Source organism: Mobula hypostoma, chromosome 25 (assembly GCF_963921235.1).
Source record: "Mobula hypostoma chromosome 25, sMobHyp1.1, whole genome shotgun sequence".
In the NCBI taxonomy this organism is placed as follows: Eukaryota; Metazoa; Chordata; class Chondrichthyes; order Myliobatiformes; family Myliobatidae; genus Mobula; species Mobula hypostoma.
In genome coordinates, this window is record NC_086121.1 from 28,577,889 (window position 1) to 28,601,426 (window position 23,538).

At 43.7% G+C, this 23,538-nt stretch overlaps 1 protein-coding gene across 2 annotated transcripts in view; it reads right to left on the reverse strand.

Moving 5' to 3' along the window:
• Nucleotides 1–23,538, reverse strand: part of igsf21a (immunoglobin superfamily, member 21a) — a 433,141-nt gene that overhangs the window by 222,151 nt on the left and 187,452 nt on the right. For both annotated transcript variants that reach the window (XM_063032904.1, XM_063032905.1), the window contains one exon: nucleotides 3,093–3,211. In XM_063032904.1, coding sequence (XP_062888974.1) covers nucleotides 3,093–3,211 — 119 coding nt within the window. The remainder of the gene's footprint in view (nucleotides 1–3,092; nucleotides 3,212–23,538) is intronic.

Sequence of the window (23,538 nt, forward strand, 5' to 3'; positions counted from 1 at the left end):
CAATGTTCCATGCCCAGTTAAATTTAGAGATAGTCAGAAACATAAAAAAAAACTCTAGTCTTACATTTTACAGTATCAGTGTCCACTGGTAACATACCCTACATAGAACACCTGGTGATCATGATATGGTCTGTAAATTGTGCACTACATGTAGACTTTCAATGATGTTCCTTTTTAGCAGAGAATGTGGAATTGAAATTGGAGACACAAGAGAATGCAGGTGCTGGAACCTGGAGCAACTAACAAATTGCCGGAAGAACTAAGGTGATCGGGCAGCATCTGTGGGAGGAAAGGAATTGTCGATACTTTAAGTCAAAACCCTGCACTGGTCGTGATGCAGGATTTTGACTCAAAACATTGACAATTCCTTCCCTTGCACAGACACGCATGTAGGCCTTCGCAAAATAAAACGGCATAAGGCGTTTTATGTTTAAGAAAAACCGCAATAGCTCATTCAGTGTCCAAACACTGAACACGAAGTGCAGTAAAAAAATGCTTCACGTAATTATGCCACCACGTCAGACCAGACCCTTAAAGTGAACTCCAACTCAATGTCGGTGGTTGTGAATTACGTACCTTTCCTCCAATCCCATTACGCTACGCTTGACTCACTGAGATCCTCCAGCAGTTTATATGTCGCTTGGAATGGAAGTTGGTTTATTATTGTCATGTGTACAGAGAGACAGTGTAAAGCTTCTATTTGTATACCATCATAAGATCAGCCATACATAAGAACATTGAGCAATAAAAGAGAAAGCAGAATAGAGTGTAGCAGCTACAGAGAAAGTGCAGTGCAGCTGAACAAAATGCCAGAACCACATCAAGGTAGATTTAATATATTGACTTAAATAACCAGCTTTTGTATAAATGTAACTCTTTCAATTCGTTCTTTTCAAGTTAAGTATCTGAAGGCTTGGGAAATACCAGCACGATAAGGAAACACACAGCAGATCGGCGGTGGGCTATCTGGCATGCTCCACCCTGACTCGGCAAGATGCTTCTGGGTCAGTTTCACTTGGAGTCCTGGTGATATATCTTTCTGGGCCGAGCAGCCTGGCACTGGGAGGAGGAGCAGGAAAACTATAAATGCTGCTATGCCTTGGGCACCTGGAGTGATTGTTGTTGGCAGCTACTGAAGCTTGGCACAATTGTCAAGCAGAACTCAGCCTGTGGGCTGCTGAAAGCTTTCTTCCTCTCCTAAGTGGTGGCAGGCTTCAGGAACACCACAGTGTTCCTTTGACACAATACTGAAAAACACCTCAGATGAAGGGTTTGCAATTATGGATAAATTATTTTCACCAGCAGGAGCTATGGAACTAGTGGACACAGAGTTTACATAATTAGCTAAAGAACAGAAGGTGGGAGTTGGAAGCAATGCTGTGGAAGTTGACAATTATTCTTTTATGCCGTTTTGTTGAACTGAAATACAGTAGCGAGGAATAGGCCACTCCGCCCCTCAAGCCTGCCCCACCATTAAACATAATCCCAGCTGATTTGCCCCAGGCCTCAATTCCTCTTCTGTGCCAGTTCCCCTTTGCATTCAGGTACTAAAACTTTCAAAGTAATATCTATCTCCTCCTTGGATTGGAAAGTATCACCTGGAAGAGTGATGGAAACAAACAATTAATTTATAGAAGGGAAAAGGATAAATACTTGAGGAAAGACATTTCTAGGACTATAAGAAAGAGGCAGAGGCTAGATGGGTAGCTCAATAGAGACCTTGTATGGGTCCAATAGGCCAAGTACCGTCTTCTTGCCATAATGTTCGATGATTCTGTGACTTAATCATTAGTATTACGTTTGAATTTGACTGTCCCAAGCGAATGCTCATTATCAGTGTGAGTTAGGGAGCAGTTAGGATGGTTCAGACCAACTGCCAACCTCTCGATGCACAGTAAGAATCTTTTGGAAAATTTCAGCCAATGAGTTGGAGCCAACATGGAAGAGTCTGGTTCCAGAGAGGTGTACGAGTATTCAAGGGATGGTATTTAAGGATTTGGGGAAACAAGAGAGTATGGTTCAGATCAGCAATATCCATGGCTGGATTCAGTTTTAGTTTGAAGATGGAATATGGCAAGGGCGCTTGTTACTAGCTATTCTTAGGTGGTGATGAGTCTCTTTCTTGAATAACTCCAGTCTGCAGCATGAAGGAATTCCCAGAGATGTTATAAAAGTTAACTCACTGGTGATGAAGGAGGAAAGGCCAAAAGAATGAATGAACAAGACCTCGGAAGCTAGGTTCAGGGGAAAGACTAACTGTCTTATTAGGAACAGGAATGAGTAAGAGAGAGGAGAATGAGATGTAGAAATTGTTGTATATTACAGACTCTGATCCATTTTTTTTTCAATATACCAACTATTATTTTGTCATTAATGAAAAACCAGGATCTGGAGGGCATGGATTTTCCATAAATAACAACATTGCTGGATGAAATATGAATTCGAGATTGTGATCATATAAACAGTCCTTGAATTATGGAGATAAATTACCTTTTGCTCAGTTAATAGAAAAATGTCACTCACAAAGGACCCAAACGAAAAAAGAAACCAGGTTAGTATTTGTGGAAGTGTTCTAACTTCACAATTCTAGTAATCCTGCCAGCCTTCCAGGCAGATTGGCTCCAAACTTGCTTTCATAACTTGCGTTTTCTTACACTGTGGTATCAGTGGGAAAAAGCATGCATAGATAAGTGCATCTGTATATAATGAAAATCTTCTGAGATGTGAGCTTTCTCAAACTCTCTTCCCAAGCATTATATTCCCACGCCACGGGAGCATACTGGGTGGCATGATGTTATTACAGTTCAGGCATCAGAGTTCAGAGTTCAACCCTGGCGTCCTCTCTAAGGAGTTTGTACGTCCTCCTAGTTGGAATGCGTGGGTTTCTCTGTGCGCTCCCGTTTCCTCCTGCAGTCCAAAGGTGTACCGATTATTGGTCATTGTAAATTGTCCCATGATTAAGCTAGGGTTAAATCGGGAGTTGTTGGGTGGCACAGATCAAAGGGCAAGAAAGGCCTATTCCATGCCATGCCTCTAAATAAATAAAACTAAATAAATAAAATGGAAGGCTACCTCTGTGCCTGTTAACTTACCCATAACATTGAGAAAGGCACGGCCATATGCTTCCAGAAACTTCTTGCGGTTTGTTCTATCATAGATGCCAACGTGACACTCAAAAGGTCCATTATCCAAAATCCGGACTTCAGGGATACTGTTTTAGACAAAAAAAAAGAGGAAAAATATCAATCATGATTCACCAAATTAAAACACAGTTCACTCCTAAGTCAATAGAGACAAGTTTCTGACCCAGCAGAGAATTTTACCCGTCTTCCCCCACCCCCACCCCAACTCCTTCTCCTGTCCACAAAGACATACAGTACTTTGGTTAAGATCTTTTAGCACGAACTATCATAGTGTTCCTGTGAGTGTAGCACCCTTACTGGGAACGCTGGCTATGGAATTCTCCTACGTATGGATTGTGTGTGAATCTGAGTAATATTTCAGTTTCCTCATGGTGTGATCTAAAAAGATGATATGCAGATGTCGGATAAATGAGATGTTTTGGAGTTATTCTGGATCACTCTTAATTATCACATCATAATGCAATTCTATTTGTTTGCTATTTTGATGAGATGCAATGGATCAGCATTCTTCTTGTGCCCCATGAGAGCTCCCTGCTCTGCAGACTCAAGTCTGGTCAATACTAGGGCCAAGTTACCACCTGGGAGTTGCTACATCTGGAAGCAAATAGTCCAGGCAGAAGTCCTACATTTTATTCCATAGACTGAAGGAAATTTTGTCATGGTCAAATTGAGAGAAGGAATATGGTGGGAATATGCAACCCTTTGAATCATAGAAGGTATAATTGAAGATTAGATTATCTCCAATAATGTCCCTCAGGTACAAATTCAGAGAGTTCCCCATATTGCACCAGTGGGATACAGTCATATTTCCAATGCCTAATGACCTTTCTGAATAGTGATAGTTTTGTGATGATTATCAGCTGGATGGAAAGACCCTCAGTTATTTCATATCATCATATAAAGCAGGCAGTTTTCATTTTCACCAAAGGACCTAAATGTGAATGGCAAAGGTCAACTCTTCACTCCACTGTACACAAATCTTGTAATCATCAAACAAAATGACTGGGAACTTAATATTTTAGATATTTACATGGATGATCTTGCTCTGCTAAGATACATCCTAGGATGCGGTGGGACATATCATCAGCGATGCAACCTGAAGTCATCATGTGTTTCAGGTCTTTCGACATCAGTCTCACTCAGGTGACCCAGCCAAGACTGATCAGGCTCTGGCTTGCGTCTCAGCAGCATTGGTCCACAGGTCATACCTCTTCATCCACAACCATCTGGAGACTCGTTCAGCAGCCTCTCAGATGGTCCAGATGACTCTTCTCTTTGCAGTCCCCATAAAGCTATGGAGAGAATAGGTTCTGCATAGTGAACAGCCAACAAAACCTTTCCACCTTTCCTCTATAGGTTTGCATTGTGCTCTCCACTTCTGCCTCTGGGACTGCTCTACCAGCTCCTGATATTTGGCTTTCTTATGCTCAAACACCTCCTCATCTGATCTTCTAAATAGAATGGGATTATTATTGTGATATACAATGGAAACCTTTGTTTTGCATGCCATCCACACTGATAATTTCCATCAAATCACTGCATTGAGGTAGAGCAAGGGAAACGCTATATCAGGATATAAAGTACAATGTTACAGTTACAGGAAAGGTGAAGTGCAAGCAGACAATAAGGTGCAAGGCTATGACAAGGTAGACTCTGACGTTACGAATCAATCTTATTGTACAAGGGGTGCTTGATAATTTCGTGGCCTAAGGTAGAAGGAGATGGGTTATACAGCTCTCGTTACACGCACATGCAGTTCAACTCTTTGAGTGATTATACAGAAAGTTTGAAGTTAATAACTCATCTCCTTCTACCATAGGCCACGAACTTATCAATCACCCATCTGTGGACACTTTCTGGAGGTCCAAGATCCGTATGCTCCAAGGCCACTGGACTAAGTGTGTAAATGTAGGAGGGGACTATGTTGAAAAATAAATGTGCTAGGTTTTCCAAAATTGACTCCTTCTACCTTAGGCCACGAACTTATCGATCACCCCTCGTAGAAGAGATCCATTCAATAAATGAATGTACTGGGGTGAGTACATTCAGATTGGAGGATTGTGACTAGTGGTGTCCCACAAGGATCTGTTCTGGGACCTCTACTTTTCGTGATTTTTATTAACGACCTGGATGTGGGGGTAGAAGGGTGGGTTGGCAAGTTTGCAGATGACATAAAGGTTAGTGGTGTTGTAGATAGTGTAGAGGATTGTCAAAGATTGCAGAGAGACATTGATAGGATGCAGAAGTGGGCTGAGAAGTGGCAGATGGAGTTCAACCTGGAGAAGTGTGAGGTGGTACACTTTTAGAAGGACAAACTCCAAGGCAGTGTACAAAGTAAATGGCAGGATACTTGGTAGTGTGAAGGAGCAGAGGGATCTGGGGGTACATGTCCACAGATCCCTGAAAGTTGCCTCACAGGTGAATAGGGTAGTTAAGAAAGCTTATGGGGTGTTAGCTTTCATAAGTCGAGGGATAGAGTTTAAGAGTCGCGATGTAATGATACAGCTCTATAAAACTCTGGTTAGGCTACACTTGGAGCATTGTGTCCAGTTCTGGTCGCCTCACTATAGGAAGGATGTGGAAGCATTGGAAAGGGTACAGAGGAGATTTACCAGGATGCTGCCTGGTTTAGAGAGTATGCATTATGATCAGAGATTAAGGGAGCTAGGGTTTTACTCTTTGGAGAGAAGGAGGATGAGAGGAGACATGATAGAGGTGTACAAGATAATAAGAGGAATAGATAGAGTGGATAGCCAGCGCCTCTTCCCCAGAGCACCACTGCTCAATACAAGAGGGCATGGCTTTAAGGTAAGGGGTGGGGAGTTCAAGGGGGATATTAGAGGAAGGTTTTTTACTCAGAGAGTGGTTGATGCGTGGAATGCACTGCCTGAGTCAGTGGTGGAGGCAGATACACTAGTGAAGTTTAAGAGACTACTAGACAGGTATATGGAGGAACTTAAGGTGGGGGCTTATATGGGAGGCAGGGTTTGAGGGTTGGCACAACATTGTGGGCCGAAGGGCCTGTACTGTGCTGTACTTTTCTATGTTCTAAAGCTATAGGATAGAACAATCCTTGAGCCTCCAGCATTCAGGCTTTGACTATTTTTGCTTTAAATGTACATCTCGTTTCAAATTTAAAATCAATCAAGATGGAAATAAAACATCCAAATGGTAAATTAAAAAGGAGTGCCCTGAGCATGGAACTCCATTTGGTGGAACAGCAGGCTGCACAATCAAGACTAAAATCAGCGTGACCTATTCACAGTATCCTAATTATATGGTTACTATTATGTTTTGTCAGAAAACTGGAATCTTTATGGATTAAGCTGGTTACTGCTTCATCAGATCACCTCTCCTGCATGATCAGGTGCTAACCGTGGCTCTAGATGGAGAACTTCAACATTGGTCATGAGGTCAAGTCCAGCCTTGAACAGCCACATTAAGGGAAATCAATCCAAATGTAAAAGCCGAAGAAAGAGCATACAACAAAGCAAAAACTAGCAGGAAGATAGAGGATTGGGAAGCTTTTAAAAACCTACAGAGAGCAGCTAAAGGAATCATTATTTAGAAGAGAAAAGATAAAATATGAAAGAAGCTAGCAGATAATATCAAAGCGGATAGTAAGAGATTTTTCAAGTATGTGAAAAATAAAAGAGAGATGGAAGTGGATATAGGACCACTAGAAAATGAGGCAGGTGAAATAATAATGGGGGACAAGGAGGTGGCAGATGAACTAAATGAGTATTTTGCATCAGTCTTCACTGTGGAAGATACTAGCAGTGTGCCAGATGTTGAAGGGTGTAAGAGAAGTGAGTGCAGTTACTACTACAAGGGAAAAGATGTTCAAAAAGCTGAAAGACTTAAGGATACGTAAGTCACCCCGAGCAGATGAACTGCACCCTATGGTTCTGAAAGAGGTAGCATTAGAGACTGTAGAAGAATTAGCAATGAACTTTCAAAATTCATTGGACTCCGGCATGGTGCCAGAGGACTGGAAAATTGCAAATGTCGCTCCACTCTTTGAGAAAGGAGGAAAGCAGCAGTTAGCCTGACCTCAGTGGTTGGGAAGATGTTGGAGTCAATTGTTAAGGATGAGGTTATGAAGTACTAGGTGACACAGAACAAAATAGGACAAAGTCAGCATTATTTCCTTCAGGGAAAATCTTGCCAGACGAACCTGTTGGGAGTCTCTGAGGAGATTACAAGTAGGATAGCTAAAAGGGTTGCAGTGGATGTATATTTGGACTTTCAGAAGGTGACATACATGAGGCTGCTTACCTAGTTAAGAGCCCATGGTATTACAGGAAAGTTACTAACATGGTTAGAGCATTGGCTGATTGATAGGAGGCAGCGAGTGGGAATAAAAGGATCCTTGTCTGGTTGGCTGCTAGTGACCAGTGGTCTCCCGCAGGGCTTGGTGTTGAGAACTCTTCTTTTTATGCTGTATATCAATGATTAAGATGATAGAATAGATGGCTTTGTTGCCAAGTTTGCAGATGATATGAAGATTGGTGGAAGAGCATGTAGTTTTGAGGAAACAGGCAGGCTGCAGAAAGACTTAGACAGTTTAGGAGAATGGGCAAGAAAGTGGCAAGTTAAATACAATGTTGGAAAATGCATGATCATGCACCTTGGTAATAGAATTAAATGTACAGACTATTTTCTAAACGAGGAGAAAATCCAAAAATCTGAGATGCAAAGGAACTTGGGAATCCTTGTGCAGAACACCCTAAAGGTTAACTTGCAGGGTGAGTCAGTGGTGAGGGAGGCAAATGCAATGTTAGCATTCATTTCAAGAGGACTAGAATATAAAAACAAGGATGCAATGCTAAGCCTTTATAAGGCACTGGCAGGGCTGCACTTTGAGTATTGTGAACAGTTTTGGGCTCCTTATCTAAGAAAAGATGTCCTGGCAATGGAGAGGGTGCAGTGGCGGTTCATAAAGATGATTCCAGAAATGAAAGAGACGTTTGATGGTTCTGGGTCTGTACTCATCTGGAATTTAGGATGAGGGGGATGTTGTGGTAAACCATATATATATATGCTGTAACTGGGTTAACTGTCTGGACACAGCCCTCTGCTGACTGCCCCTGTGGCTCCTCCCACAGACCCCTGATAAAAGGTGATTTCGCCCTGCTCCTCCTCCTCAGTCCAGAGGCAGTCACTCAGCATGCTGGAAGTCATATTTTACTGCGAATAAAAGCCTGTCAGTATTTACCCTACTTCAGTCTTTTGGAGTAATTGAAGGTGCATCAGATCTCATTGAAACCTTTCAAATGTTAAAAGGCCTAGATAGAGTAGATGTGGAAAGGATGTTTCCCATGGTGGGAGAAGTCTAGGACAAGAGGGCACAGACTCAGGATAGAGGGATGTCCATTTAAAACAGAGATGCAGAGAAATTTCTTTTGCCAGCGGGTGGTGAATTTGTGGAATATGTTAGCACAGGCAGCTGTGGAGGCCAGGTTGTTAGGTGTATTTAAGGCAGAGATTACTGTAATAGATTCTTGATTGGACGTGGCATCAAAGGTTATTGGGAGAAGGCCAGGGAATGTGGTTGAGGAGGGGTAAAAAGGATCAACCATGATTGAATAGCCTAATTCTGCTCCTATGTCTATCTCTTTTTACTTGGCCCACAAGAAGTTAAGGTTTTGTAAGCATAATACATACACTGTTACAATTTGTTCTAAATGTAGGGACCAATTAGGAACTTCTTGTTGTTGATGTTTTCTAGGCCTGGCACTAGTCTTGCTTGGCATTGTGAAAATAGAAATTTACTGCAGATGGTTGAAATGTGAAACAAAAACAGGAAGTGCAAGAAACATTCAGCAGGTGTCAGGACATAAGACAAGAACTGTCAATGGACATTTAAGAGTGAATCTATTTGCTTGCTTCAGGACATTATCAGCAGCAGGGATGTAAAACCAAGAGACCCTGAATCTTATATGACCTTAGGAGGACAGATAAATATTTTATTGACAACAGAGTTTCTTTCTCTTGGAGATTCTATGATGAGGCTAAACTCAGGTTGGAGGAGCAACACCTCATGCACCGTCTAGGTAGTCTCCAGCCCCTTGGTATGAACATAGAATTCTCCAACTTCCGGTAATTCCTTCCCCTATCCCTATTTTACTCTGCCCCCTCCCCCGCTGCCTATCACCTCCCTTATGGTTCCGCCTCCTTCTACTACCCATTGTGTTTTCCCCTATTCCTTCTTCACCTTTCCTGCCTATCCCCTCCCTGCTTCCCCTCCTCCACCTCTTTATCTTTCCCCTTACTGGTTTTTCACCTGGAACCTACCAGCCTTCTCCTTCCCACCCTCCCCGCACCTTCTTTATAGGGCTTCTGCCCCTTCCCACTTCAGTCCTGACGAAGGGTTCCGGCCCGAAACGTTGACTGATCGTTTCCATGGATGCTGCCCGCCCTGCTGAGTTCCTCCAGAGTGTTGTGAGTGTTACCCTCACCTTCAGACTGGCCTCTCAGCTGCATTATTATACTGAGGTTGGATCTTTCTAAATGCTCAACCCAGAATAGTCATATTGGGAATTCTCCAGAGAAACCTTCCATCACAGCTAGCCTCTAAAAACCATTTCCTCCTCACTGTTTCTACCCACGTGAAAGAAATGCCAACCCCATGGCTGTCATCAAAAACTAAATATCCTGGGAAAAGACTACATGGGAGCCAGAAATGGGAAAGCGAAGATACCAGGAGAAGACTGGACAAACCCAGCAATATGACTGCATGGGGATGGCACTGTGCAAGGGCAAGAATTACACAGGAGCCGGGATGAATTTGAACAGGAGCGGGGGATCAGGTTGTACAAGAACAGATTCAGAAGTATGCCAGAGAGAAGCAGTAGGGCCAAGGATGGAGCTGCCCAGTTCAATTACTTAATTCAGATTGTGGATCAACAGAAGTGTACTGGATTAATATATCCGCACTGCAGAGCATTGTAAACAAACATCAGTATTAATGTATAATGAAATGCAATGAAAATACTAGCCTCTCCAAAGGTATTTCAGGAATTAATCTAAATACACATTACCAGTCAGCTTAAACAAACAATGCAAACTAATCGAAACACATTTTACAAACACATTTGTGCTCAAGATGGGTGTCACTCAGACTGGTTGCAAGATAGTTAAATGGAAGGATGTGTTTTACTTGGCTTGCAAAATGCTGAAAAAGATGCCAGGAGTGCAGCACAGAAACTACTGTTTGTGCAGACATAGAGGGAGTTAGGAAACAGTAAGTGCTCCCAGCCCTAAAAGCTCAAACATTGGAGGATTAGGTAATTAAAGGGAACACGCACATGCAACTGCCTCTGCCTGCAATTTCTCCACTGTCCTGCAGCACAGCAGCATCAGCTGCAGAATTACAATGACTACCATGTATCATCCCGTGAGTGACTCACCTGCTGGCAATCTCCAACCTCTACATCCACAAGGCACAGTGGTGGAATACTGCCCACAGGCTTGCATGAATGCAGCTCCAGCGACACTAAATGCTTAAACAGCGTTCAGGACAAAGCAGTCCTCTTAAATGGCACTTCATCCACCATTTTACATATTAACTCCCGCCATCGCTGGTGCACAGTGGCTGCAGTGTGAACTGTGTACAAAAAAGTACAACAGTTACTTGCCTGCGGTGCTCCAGCAGTTCCTCCCAAACTGGAACCTGGAGGTTGTGGTGCACTGGAATATCTCAACTTCCAGGTTCCCCTTCCTCGCCATTCTGACTTGAAATAAGTCACTGGTTATTCATGGTTATTGCACATGAATCCTGAAAGTGACTTGCCAATAGCAGTGAGGGGGTGTTTGGCATCCGTCTGTCTCGAGGGACAATGGGTGATGATAATCAGAAGCCTGGGCGGAAGGTATGGAGATCCTGAGATGCCCAGTCGTCGAGGTGCCCCTCTCGGCCTCACCGGTGTAGTCAAAAGGAAAGGTTACGAAGCAATACGTTTGGCACCAGCTCGGCTGCAGGAGCTGCCGGAAGGATGTTAAATGACATCCAGCCACCTTAGGGGCTCCACTCTGGATTTGTTGATGCTATTTAAAACTGTTTGATTGAAGAACTGAGTTGTGTTTAACAGCCACACATGTAACTGACATGATTTAAAAATGAAGGGACTCCTGGCTATTTTCTCAATCAGTATTGTTCTTTAAGAGTTGTCCCAAATAAATGATTACCCAATTAACCAATGGCCTAATTAACCTGAATCCACTATACATATATGGTTCCTTAAGGTAAGTGGGGATCCACTAAGGGCTGTCAAAGCACTCATCTCAGATAGCCTCTGACAACCATGTTCAGCTCCTAGCCTTCACGTGTAGCTTAGCTTCTGTTTCCACTACAGAAGAAGGGGAAAAGGTGGGTTACTGGCACCTTAAAATCAGACACTTTGGGCAGATGGGGCATGTCAGTCGCGGTTAGCAGTTCATCTAGGGAAAAGAGATCTCTGATCTGAAACCTCTGCTGCCCTGCAGCCTTACCCACCCACGGGGAAGGCTTTGTGCGTGACCCCGAGAACATATCTGGAGCTGGAGTCCCTACGGCAGTCCAGCGTTGAGGTCCACACAGACTGTCTGCTCCTGCAACACCACTGGGGCTAAACTGGATCGGTCTCTGCTCTTCCTTTGGATTCATCAGCTGCGTGGAGAGGGGTAGCCTGCTGCATGGGCAACAGCCTGCTCTCCTATTGTACTGCCCTAGCTTGTGTACTGGCTGGCATATCAAAGTGACAATGAAAACACAGTATCCATGGTTGGCCTGAACCAACAGAGGTCCTCTATCTATATATATATATATATACCCTCAAACCCCTAATGAAATATAGCCACTGGCATGCCTTCTTGTAACTGCATCAGTATGTTGAGCCCACGATAGACCTTCAGAGATTTTGACACCCAGGAGCCTGAAACTCCTTAACCCTTTCCACTGCTGACCCCTCGACGAGGACCGGTGTGTGCTCCCACAACTTCCCCTTCTGAAGCCCACAATCAACCTCACTCCTGTACGCCTCCTTGTCGCCGTCTGAGATCCTGCTGACAACCGTTGGGACAGCGGTGAATTTATAGATGGTGCTTGCACTGCGCCTAGTCACGGGTGCGGAGGGAGTAAAGCAGCGATTTAAGTACGCGTCCTTGAGGTGCACCTCTGTTAATTGTCAGTGAAATGGAGATATTTCCAAACCACACTGACCGCGGTTTCTCAATGAAGAAGGATCTAGTTGCAGAGGGAGGTACAGTAGCCCAGATTTTGAAGCTTATTGATTAGTACTGAGGGGACAATGCTGCTGAACGCTGAACCGCAGTCAATAAACAACAGCCTGACACAGACATTGCTGTTGTCCAGGTGGTGAAAGGCCGAGTGGAGAGCCAGTGAGTTTGCACCCATTATGGCAGTAGGCAAATTTCAGCAGATCCAGGTCCTTGCTTAGACAGGAGTTAATTCTAGCCATGATGAGCCTCTCAAAGCACTTCGTCACAGTACCCTTCTATAGCCCAAATCTGCTGAGGTCAAGTTCAATGCCCATCTCAGCTGAGTCCAACCACCTGAGCATAAATTTGAAGTTGAACCTAGTACATCAGAAGTTGAATACTAGAAGCAGGAGAAGGTTATTCAGCCCTTCCTGCTACTTCATTGAGATCATAGCAGATCTTTAACCTCAGCATCACTCCTGTACACTAAACCATTACCTCTTGCTTTCCTTAATATCTAAAAATCTATTCATGCCTGTCTTAAATATGCTCACTAACTGAGCCTTCATAATACTCATGGGTAGAACTTCTAAACATACATTGCTCTCTGAGTGAATAAATTTCTTCTCGTAAACAAGAGAAAACCTAGGGTCTCAGCTCGAATCGTCGACTGTATTCTTCTCCATAGATGCTGCCTGGTCTTGAGTTTCTCCGGCATTGTGTGTGTGTGTGTTGCTTAAATTGTTTCTTGTAGTTGCTCTGGCTGACCCCTTATTTTGAGGCTGTGACTCTTGGGTCTTGACGTTCCGGCCTGGGAAATGTCAAACCCTGATAGAATTTTGTAACTTTCAGCGAAATCCCATTAATTTTTCCGTAGTTCTTGCAACTTGATGGCACACTGTGCTCTTGTTCCATTGAACAATCAGGGAATATTCCAGCTCCACCCTGGCCTTTTGCCAATCAATAGATTTAAAAGGATCTCATACTCACCAAGATTAAGGAGGACGTCAAAGCATTTAAGCTATTCATGCTTAATACTTTGCATAATCCCAATGAACTCCAACTGTGATGTTCATGAAGAAGTGCTTAGTTACTGTTAGTAACTGTGCAGTAGCATAGTTTGTTTCAGTAATCCTGTTGTACAATCCCATACAGTAATCACAAAACAATGGGTATTATCCTAAAGGGTCAATGCTTCTGGTGTTAAACGCACAAACCCACTTTGGAAATAAATAGTGGGAAAACGAATACAGACCAATAAAGCACCAAGTGAGACTATGAGCCCCAAGTCCAATACCTGCTACTCCTGGTCATTCAGCAGTAGAATCATCCTGCAGGAAACTGCATGCCACAGCATCAGATTTGAATGGAATCACTCTTCCCCTGCCCCTGCTCCCAAGGCGGATTCGGCAGTTGCTGTCTAAGCATGAAAATGGCCATGTGGATCAATAAGCTTCTTTGGGATGTCTTCCCAATAACTCCGAGAAGGGGGGGCACCTGAAAATAATTTCATTGTAGTGTTTTTTTTATTGTCCTCATTTATTTCACTGTTTTCATTGCTTTGTTTCAAATTTAAAAGCTGATGTGTAGAAAATGTTTATTTATTAAGAAATCGTAAGTCCCTGGAGCATCCGAGAAATATTGATTCAATATTTTTTCCATGTGAGTGCCAGCTATTACTTTTTGACACTTATTAAATGTATGTTATTGAGGGCCTTATTGAAATTTAAACTTTTCCTACACTGTGGGAGAAAATCATCTTTGCAAAACCCTGAAGTCACCAAGTGAGAGTCAGAGGGTTATATAATGTACAAATGGGCCCTTTGGCCCAACTTGTCCAAACCAACCAAGGTGCCTTTCTGAGCTGGTTTCATTTGCTTATATTCCTCTAAGACCACTCTATCCATGTGCCTATCCAAATGTCTTTTAAACATTGCAGTTGTACCCACCTCTACTACTTCCTCTGGGGACTCATTCCATTTACCTACCAGTTCAGGTAAGTTAAAACAGCCCTCATACTTGTCTGAACAGATGCAGGTTTTTCTTCTCTGAGGCTGGGTGAGACCAGAACTAGAGATCATAGGCTTAGGGTGAAAGATTTAAGGGGAATCTGAGGAGAAACACCTTCATTCAGAGGGAGGTGCGAATATGGAAGAAGAGGCCAGTGGGAGTGGTGGGTGCAGTGTTGTTGCGTGAATGAAGTCAATGGAGAAAAGTACTGTTAGATGCAAAGCAGCTTCTTTATTTGACAAAACAAAGTATAGCAGGCATCATATGGAGGTGCTTTCGGTCGGAAGGTCTAGCTGGCCCAATGTGGGGCTCGATATTTGATGTGCCACACATCAAAGAACAATTGCATATTGACAATGTATGGACAATGCTTTCTTTGAAACTGCATACAACCTTCACACCTCCTGATTTACATCCACACCACAGACATCCAAATGAACTTTAATCAGCACTGTCTGGCCTGGGATTCATGGCTTTTAGGAACCAATTGTTCAGAGCCGCACTCCATAAAATCCATATTACATATTCAGATGTGAAGACTGGTAGCCAGAGTCAATTGCAAAATGTATAGTCCTAAACTCAAAAGTCGCTCTTAATATGTTGGTTCAATTGTAACATTTAAGGGAAGTTTTAATAGGTACATGGATAATACGGGTTCAGAGGTAGCTCGGTTCCCAGTGCAGACAGAACTAGACACACAGAACAAGACTATGTTGGCATGTACAAGATTGGCTGAAGGGCCGGTTCCTATTCTATAGTATTCTGTGATACTACTTTATGATATTAAGCAGTAATTGAGTCAAGACTGTCCAATTTTTTGTTCTGCTTGGCTCTTCCTGCAGTTAATAGAGCAAAGGTCGCCAGATGATTTGTCCAGGGCATAGGATAGATTCTTATGACAGAGGACGCTATTGGGCTCATCAGTTCTATGTGGCAACACACACAAGATGCTGGAGGAACTCAACAGACCAGGCAGCATCTATGGAAAAAAGTACAGTCGATGTTTCGGAACCAGACCCCACTGCCACCAATCTCATCACTCCCGCACCCTGAACCTCCTAGCCAAGATCCACGTGTCCAGGTAGACCCATTGTTTCAGCACGTTCCTGCCCTACCGAACTCATATCTGCATACCTCGACTATGTTTTATCCCCCACCCCCCAGAGTTCAGTCCCTTCCTACCTACATCCGTGACACTTCACCAGCTCTTGATCTTTTCAATGATTTCAAGTTCCCTGGCCCCCTTCATCTTATGGATGTCCAGTCCCTATACACATCTAGCCCCCACCAGAAGGCCTCAAAGCTCACTGTTTCTTTCTGGATACCAAACTCAGCCAGCTCCCCTCCACCACCACTTTCCTCCGTCTGCCAGAACTTATCTTCACTCTTTATAATTGCTCCTTTGGCTCCTCCCACTTCCTTCAGACAGAAGGTGTAGCCATGGGCACTTATATGGGTCCCAGCTATGCCTGCTTTTTTGTTGGCTACATGGAACAGTCTATGTTCCAAGCCTACACTGGTGGCCGTCCCCCACTTTTCCTACGCTACATCGATGACCGTATTGGTGCTGCTTCCAGCAGCCTTGCAGAGCTCATTGACTTTATCAACTTTGCCTCCAACTTCCACCCTGCCCTCAAATTCGAGTCCAGCACATAATTCTCCAGAACATCCGCCATTTCCAATAGGATCTCACCACCAAGTACACCTTTCCCTCCCCCCGCACTGCTTTCCACAGGGATCACCCCCTACAGAGCTCCCTTGTCCATTCGTCCCTCCCCACTGATCTCCCTCCTGCCACTTACCCTTGCAAGCAGAACAAGTGCTACACCTGCCCGTACACCTCCTCATCCTCACTACCATTCAGGGCCCTAAACAGTCCTTCCAGGTGAGGCGACACCTCACCTGTAACCCTGTTGGGGTCATATGCTGTGTTCGTTGCTCCCAGTGTAGTTTCCTGTATATCAATGAGACCTGACGCAGATTGGAAGAAAACTTCACCGAGCGCCTACGTTCCATCCATCAGAAAAAGCGGGATCTCCCGGTAGCCACCCATTTAAGTTCCATTTCCCATTCCCATTCCGCCATGTCAGTCCATGGCCTCTTTTACTGTCGTGATGGGGCCATGCGCAGGTCGGAGGAACAACATCTTATATTCCGTCTGGGTAGACTCCAAGCTGCTGACATGAACATCAATTTCTCGAACTTCCAATAGTGCCCCCCTTCACCACTCCCATCCCCTTTCCCTCTCCCATCCCTTTGCCTGCCCATTGCCCCCCTCTGATGCTACTCCCTCCTTTTCTTTCTTCCAAGGCCTTCTATTCTCTCCTATCAGATTCCCCCTTCTCCAGCCCTGTGTCTCTTTCACCAATCAACTTCCCAGCTCTTTACTTCGTCCCTCTCCCTCCCGGTTTCACCTACCACCTTGTCTTTCTCTCTCCCCTCCCCCACATTTAAAATCTACTCCTCATCTTTTTTCTCCAGTCGTGCCGAAGGACCTCGGCCCAAAACATCAACTGTACTTTTTCCCGTAGATGCTGCCTAGCCTACTGATTTCCTCCAGTGTTTTGCGCGTGTTTCTTGGATTTCCAGCATCTGCAGATGTTCTCTTTGCTTGTAATTCTATGTGGCTCTCAGAGTGACCCCATAAATCCCATTCCTCTACTTGTTCCCCGATAGCCTGTTTTCTCTCACATGTCCATCATCTCCACTGTGGTTCTTCCACCAGACACTTACACGAGCTGTAACTTATCGAGTCAGTGCCTTCACCAGCATGTCTTTGGGATGTGGAAAGAAGCTGTGAATGCAGGGAAATGTGCAAGCTCCACAGGGACAGCAGCTAGTGTGGATCAACCCAGGGTCAGCACTGTGCTGCCTTCCTTCCTGAGTGGAGTCTATGACCCTCTATCCAAACGGGTAAATGTTAGGGAAGTTGTAGAGATGCTGGAGATATGGAGGGAACAAAGGGAGTGAACCTACTTGCAGTTTGGTGGGCTAAAGGAGACAATGACACAAAAGGTGATGGGTGAGAGTGGAGGTCTGTTCATCACAGAAAGGCTGTCAGAGGATGATGAAGATTTAGAAAAAAACAGGGAGGAAGGAAAACTGTGCTGGACCTGTGTGGTAGAAAACATTAAAGAAGGGAAACACTGCTGATGCTAGGAATCTGAGTCTGAGAGAATGCTGAAGTAATCAGCAGGTTAGTGGCATTTATAGAAAGAGCAAAAAAAAAGTAAGTTAGTTAATGCCAGTTATACTGCTGGCCTGCCGTTTAGGAGAGCAAAGAAGGTTCTCCATCTGTGTCTGTCCTTGTTGTGCCCCACGTGTGGTTCAGGATCCCCACTTCAGCCTTTACAGTAAGGCGCCAAGTTGTCTTTGGCCTTCCGCGTTTCCTCTGCCTTTCAGGGGTCCAAAGAAGTGCTATCCTGATGATGGAGTTGGCCTCTCTTCTTGTTACACGCCCAATCCTTCGCCATCATTTCCTCACGATGATTGCGGCCAGGTCCTCTTCATGACACTGAAGGAGTAGGGCGTAGCTGGAGGTCTTTCCTGGCCAGAAAATATGGAGGATCTTCCAGTGACTTATGGTGTGAAATGATGACAGCTTTGCAAGGTCATTCTCTGTCACGTGCCAGCATTCTGACCCGTACAAGAGAACTGGCATTGCAGTTTGAAAATCAGTCCTGACACAACATTGAAAGGCTAGTGATCTGAAATTCTTCTGTCCAGTGTTACAATCTGAGGGTTGAAACTTAGTCAGAAGATCAGATGCTATTCCTTGAGCTTACTTTGGGCTTCATTGGAATGGTGTAATAAGGAAGTAGAGCAGTCAGGATGGGAGAATGATGGACGAGAACTGAATCAGTCAATATCAGAATGAGAGTCAAGTTTAACAGCATAGGCGTCTGTCATGAAATGTGTGTTTTACAGCAGTAGTACATTGCAATGCCTAATAATGAAAAACATATAAATTACAATAAGAAATATATACATTAAAAATTAAATTCAATAAGTAGGTAGTGCAAAAAGAGAGTAAAAAAAGTGTAGTCATATTAATGGGTTCACTGAAAATTCAGAAATCTGACGGTGGAAGGGAAGAAGCTGTTCTTAGAGACACGCGGTCTGCTTGGAGACACAGCCCATTCCGACCAGCAGCTCTCCGCAGCAGACGAATGACTGACTGAATGAAACAACTGAATGACTATCGACCTGTGGCTCTAACAGCAATTGCTATAAAGTGCTTCGAGAGATTGGTTATAGCACACATCAGCCTGAACCTCGACGCTTTGCAATTCGCCTACCGGAGCAACAGGTCAACGGCAGATGCCACCTCTCTGGCCTTACATTCCTCCTTAGAACACCTGGAGAATAAAGACGCATACGTAAGGCTCCTTTTCATTGACTACAGCTCTGCCTTTAATACCATCATTCCAAATAAACTGATTCCTAAGCTCTGGAACCTGGGCCTTGGCACTCAGATCTGCAGCTGGATCTTCAACTTCCTCACAGACAGGACCCAGGCTGTAAAAATAGGGGACAAGCTCTCCTCTACAATCACTCTGAGTACTGGTGCCCCACAAGGCTGTGTACTCAGCCCCCTGCTGTACTCACTGCACACCCATGATTGTGTAGCCAAGTTTCCATCGAACTCAATATATAAGTTTGCTGATGACACAACAATTGTAGGCCGTATATCAGATAATGATGAGTTTGAGTACAGAGAGGAAATTAAGAACCTGGTGGCATGGCAATAACCTATCCCTCAACATCAGCAAGACAAAGGAATTGGTTGTTGACTTCAGAAGGAGTAGCGGACCACATGACCCCATTTACATCGGTGATGCGCAAGTGGAACAGGTCAAAAGCTTTAAGTTTCTCGGGGTCAATATCACAAATGACCTGTCTTGGTCCAACCAAGCAGAGTCCACTGCCAGGAAGGCCCACCAGTGCCTTTACTTCCTGAGAAAACTAAAGAAATTTGGTCTATCCCCTAAAACCCTCACTAATTTTTATAGATGCACTGTAGAAAGTATTCTTCTAGGGTGCATCACAACCTGGTATGGAAGTTGTCCTGTCCAAGACCAGAAGAAACTGCAGAAGATCGTGAACATGGCGCAGCACATCACACAAACCAATCTCCCATCCTTGGACTCACTTTACACCGCATGCTGTCGGAGCAGTGCTGCCAGGATAATCAAGGACACGACCCACCCAGCCAACACACTTTTCGTCCCTCTTCCCTCCGGGAGAAGGCTCAGGACCTTGAAGACTCGTACGGCCAGATTTGGGAACAGCTTCTTTCCAACTGTGATAAGACTGCTGAACGGATCCTGACCCGGATCTGGGCCGTACCCTCCAAATATCCGGACCTGCCTCTCGGTTTTTTTGCACTACCTTACTTTCCATTTTTCTATTTTCTATTTATGATTTATAATTTAAATGTTTAATATTTGCTATCGATTTGTAATCGAGGGAGCGTGAAGCGCAGAATCAAATATCGCTGTGATGATTGTACGTTCTAGTATCAATTGTTTGGCGACAATAAAGTATAAAGTATAAATGTTGAGTGTATGTGTATCTTCAGGCTCCTATAGATTAAGGAGGAGGTACAATCAGAAGAGAGCACGACCTGGGTGACGGGGGGTCCTTAATGATGGATGCCACACTCATGAAGAATCATCTTTTGAAGCTGTCCTCGATGCTGGGGAGGCTAGTGCCCATGATGGAGCTGGTTAAGTTTACAAATTCTTGCATTCTGGTGCAGTAGCAGACGGTGATGCAACCAGATAGAATGCTGTCCATGGTACATCTGTAAACACATAACGTACCAATTATCCTCAAACTCACAATGGAATATAGCCACAATCGTGCCTTCTTTGTAATTGCATCAATATGTTAGGCCCAGAGTAGATCTTCAGAGATGTTGACACCCAGGATCTTGGAACCGCTCATCCTTTCCACTGCTGATCCTTTGATGATGGCTGGTATATGTACCTTCAACTTTCCCTTCCTGAAGTCCACAATCAGAATCAACTCTTGCCTAAGTAAGGACCTAGACCTGCTTCCATTTGTTTATCACCACAATAAGTCAACAGCAGATGCACTCTCATTGGCTTTCCTCCTGGCCTTGGATCACATTAACAGTAATACCTGTGCCAGGCTGTTGTTTATTGATTACAGCTCAGCATTCAACACAGTTCTAATCAATAAGCTCCAAAACCTGGGCCTCTGTACTTCCCTCTGCAACTGGATCCTTGACTTCCTCACTGGGATCAGAAATAACATCTCTTCCTCGCTGGCAATCAACACTGGCGCAACTCAAGGACGTGTGCTTAGCCCATTGCTCTACTCTCTCTACATCAGAGCAAGTAGTCGTGATGAATAGATCTGGAGACAGTTAAAGGCTGGAAGGTGCAATCCAGATGGGTAGGTGGCCTGAAAGGGCAGATTACATGGGATCCAGGGTAAGCAATCAAACTGGGTACAAACTTGGCTAGGTGGGAGGAGGCAGACGGTGGTAGTGAAGAGTTGTTTTTGTGATTTGAGCACTGTAATGAGGAGTGTGCCACAGGGATCAATGCTGGGTTCATCGTTGTTTTCGTATATATGAATGTTTTGGACAAGAATGTAGGTGACATGATTAATAAACCCACAGATGACAGTGGACAGTGAAGAAAGTTGTCTATGTTTGCAACAGAATAGCGATCAATTGGGAAAGTGGACAAGGGCAGGGCAAATGGAATTTAACCCAGACAATTGATTTATGAAGTTAGACCAAGTCAGGACGTAAACAATGCACGGCAGAGCCCTGGAGAGTGTTGTTGAACAGTGTGACCTTGGGGTACAAGTACATAGTTCCCTGCAACGTGTAGACAAGGAGGTGAAGAAAGAGTTTGATGTGTTTGCCTTAAGCAAACTAGACTCTGAAGATCTGATCAGCACACTATCGGAGGGATGTGATTAATCTAGAGAGGACATAAAGATTCACAAGGATGTTGTCTGGACTGGAGCGTTTGAACTATAAGGAGAGAATGGAAAGGGTTTGTTTCTCCTAAAGCAAAGGAGGCTGAGAGGTGGTTGATAGATGTTCAAGATGTTATGAGGAATCTAGATAGGAGGGGTGACTCCATCTGTTTCTCCTGGCTTTGGTGTCTAATACTAAAGGGTATAGGTTTAAGATCATAAGGAGAAAGTTTGAGGAGATCCGAGAAGTACAGGTTTAACATTAAGTGTCTGAAATGAGCTGCAAAGGGAGGGCGTACAGACAAGAACAGTAACAACGTTTAAGAGGCATCTGGGCAGGTACTCGAGTGAAAAATATGGAATTCGTACAGGCAAGTGGGATTCGTTTAATAGACATGATGCCTAGCATAGCTGTGGTGGAGCAAAGGGGTATTGATTACTTTATAATTAAAAAGAGGAAAGAGGTAATTTGTTGTTATGCAATGCCTTCCACACATTCAGAAAATCTCAAAGTTTCTTATAACCAATGAAGTCCATTTGAAGTGTAATAGCCATTGTTTTATCACAGTATGATAAACGTCTTCCCTTTTTCCTATGGTCCACTTTCCTATCCTTTCAGATTCTTTCTTCTGCAGCCCTTGACCTTACCCACCTACCAGGCTTCACTTATCACCTTCCAGCTAGCCTCCTTCCTCTCCACCCATCTTTTTATTGTGGTATCTTGTCCCTTTATTTTTATTATCTTGATCTTCAAGACAATTTTGAAGATGCTTCGCTCGGTAGGGTTGATTCTGGTCAGCAGGGGATCCCCGACCGACATCAAGCTGCTGCTCATAAAATTGAAGTAACACAAATGAAAATTATTGCCACTTGGAATGGTGTTGATGAGGCTCTATGGGACACTGGTGAGACCTCATTTGGAATACTGTGTGCAGTTTTGGGCCCCCTATCTTAGAAGGGATGTACTGATGTTGGAGAGAGTTCAGAGAAGATTTACGAGGATGATTCCTGGATTGCAGGGGCTAACATATGAGGAGCGTTTGTCAGCTCTTGGACAGTATTCATTAGAGTATAGAAAATGAGAGGGGATCTCATGGAAACATTTCGAATGTTGAAAGGGTTGGACAGAGTAGATGTGGAAAGGCTGTTTCCCTTGGTGGGTGAGTCCAGGACAAGAGGCAACAGTCTTAGAATGAGAGGATAACCATTTAAAACAGAGTTGAGGAGAAATTTTTTTAGCCAGAGGGTCGGGATTTATGGAATTCGTTGCCACATACAGCTGTGGAGGCCCGATCATTGAGGGTGTTTAAGGAGAAGATTGATAGGTATTTAATTAGTCAGGGTATCAAGGGACATGAGGAAAAAGCCGGAAATTGGATGGGAGAGTAGTGCAGCAGACTTGATGGGCTGAATGGCCTACTTCTGCTCCTTTGTCTTGTGATCTTGTGAATGTAAGAACCCTATATCAAGCAGGAAGATTGGACAATGTGATAAATGAAATGGAAAGATTAAAGATTAACATCATGGGAATTAGTGAAGTTCGTTGGATAGGTGCTGGAACATGTCACAATAGAAATAAAACACTAATTTATTCTTATGGAACATCCCATACTAATGGAGTAGGAATTCTTATGGATGAAAACATGGCAAAAAGTGTTTTAGGACATTGGGCAATATCAGAAAGAGTGCTCCTTGTTAGATTCAGAGGACAACCATTTGATTTAGCAATTATACAGGTGAATAATCAGGTCATTATGAATACCTACTTTAAAAACCATCCAATACGCTTGTGGACTTGGAAAATTCCAGGTGATAACACTAGAAATCAAATTGACTTTATTACCAAAGATTTAAAAACTCAGTGACTCAATGCAAAACATATCCAAGTAATAGTGACCATAACCCAGTAGTATGTCATGTAAAAGTAAAACTTAAAAAACTAAAGAAGCAAACACCTGAACAATCCCTTGACTACTTGCAATTAATTAAAGAAGAAAACTTAAGACAAAAATTTACAATTGAAGAAAGGAGTAGATTTCAAAGTCTGGAAATAGAATCTGTTGAAGATGATAGCAATCATGTAGAAATGAAATTTAACTCTCTACAGGATGCCTTGGTAGAATCAGTAAAGTCAGTGATTCCTAAAAAAGAAAAAAGCACAATGAATAAATGGATGACAGATGAAATCAAAAATCTAATGGAAGAAAGGAGAGGGAAGAAAGCA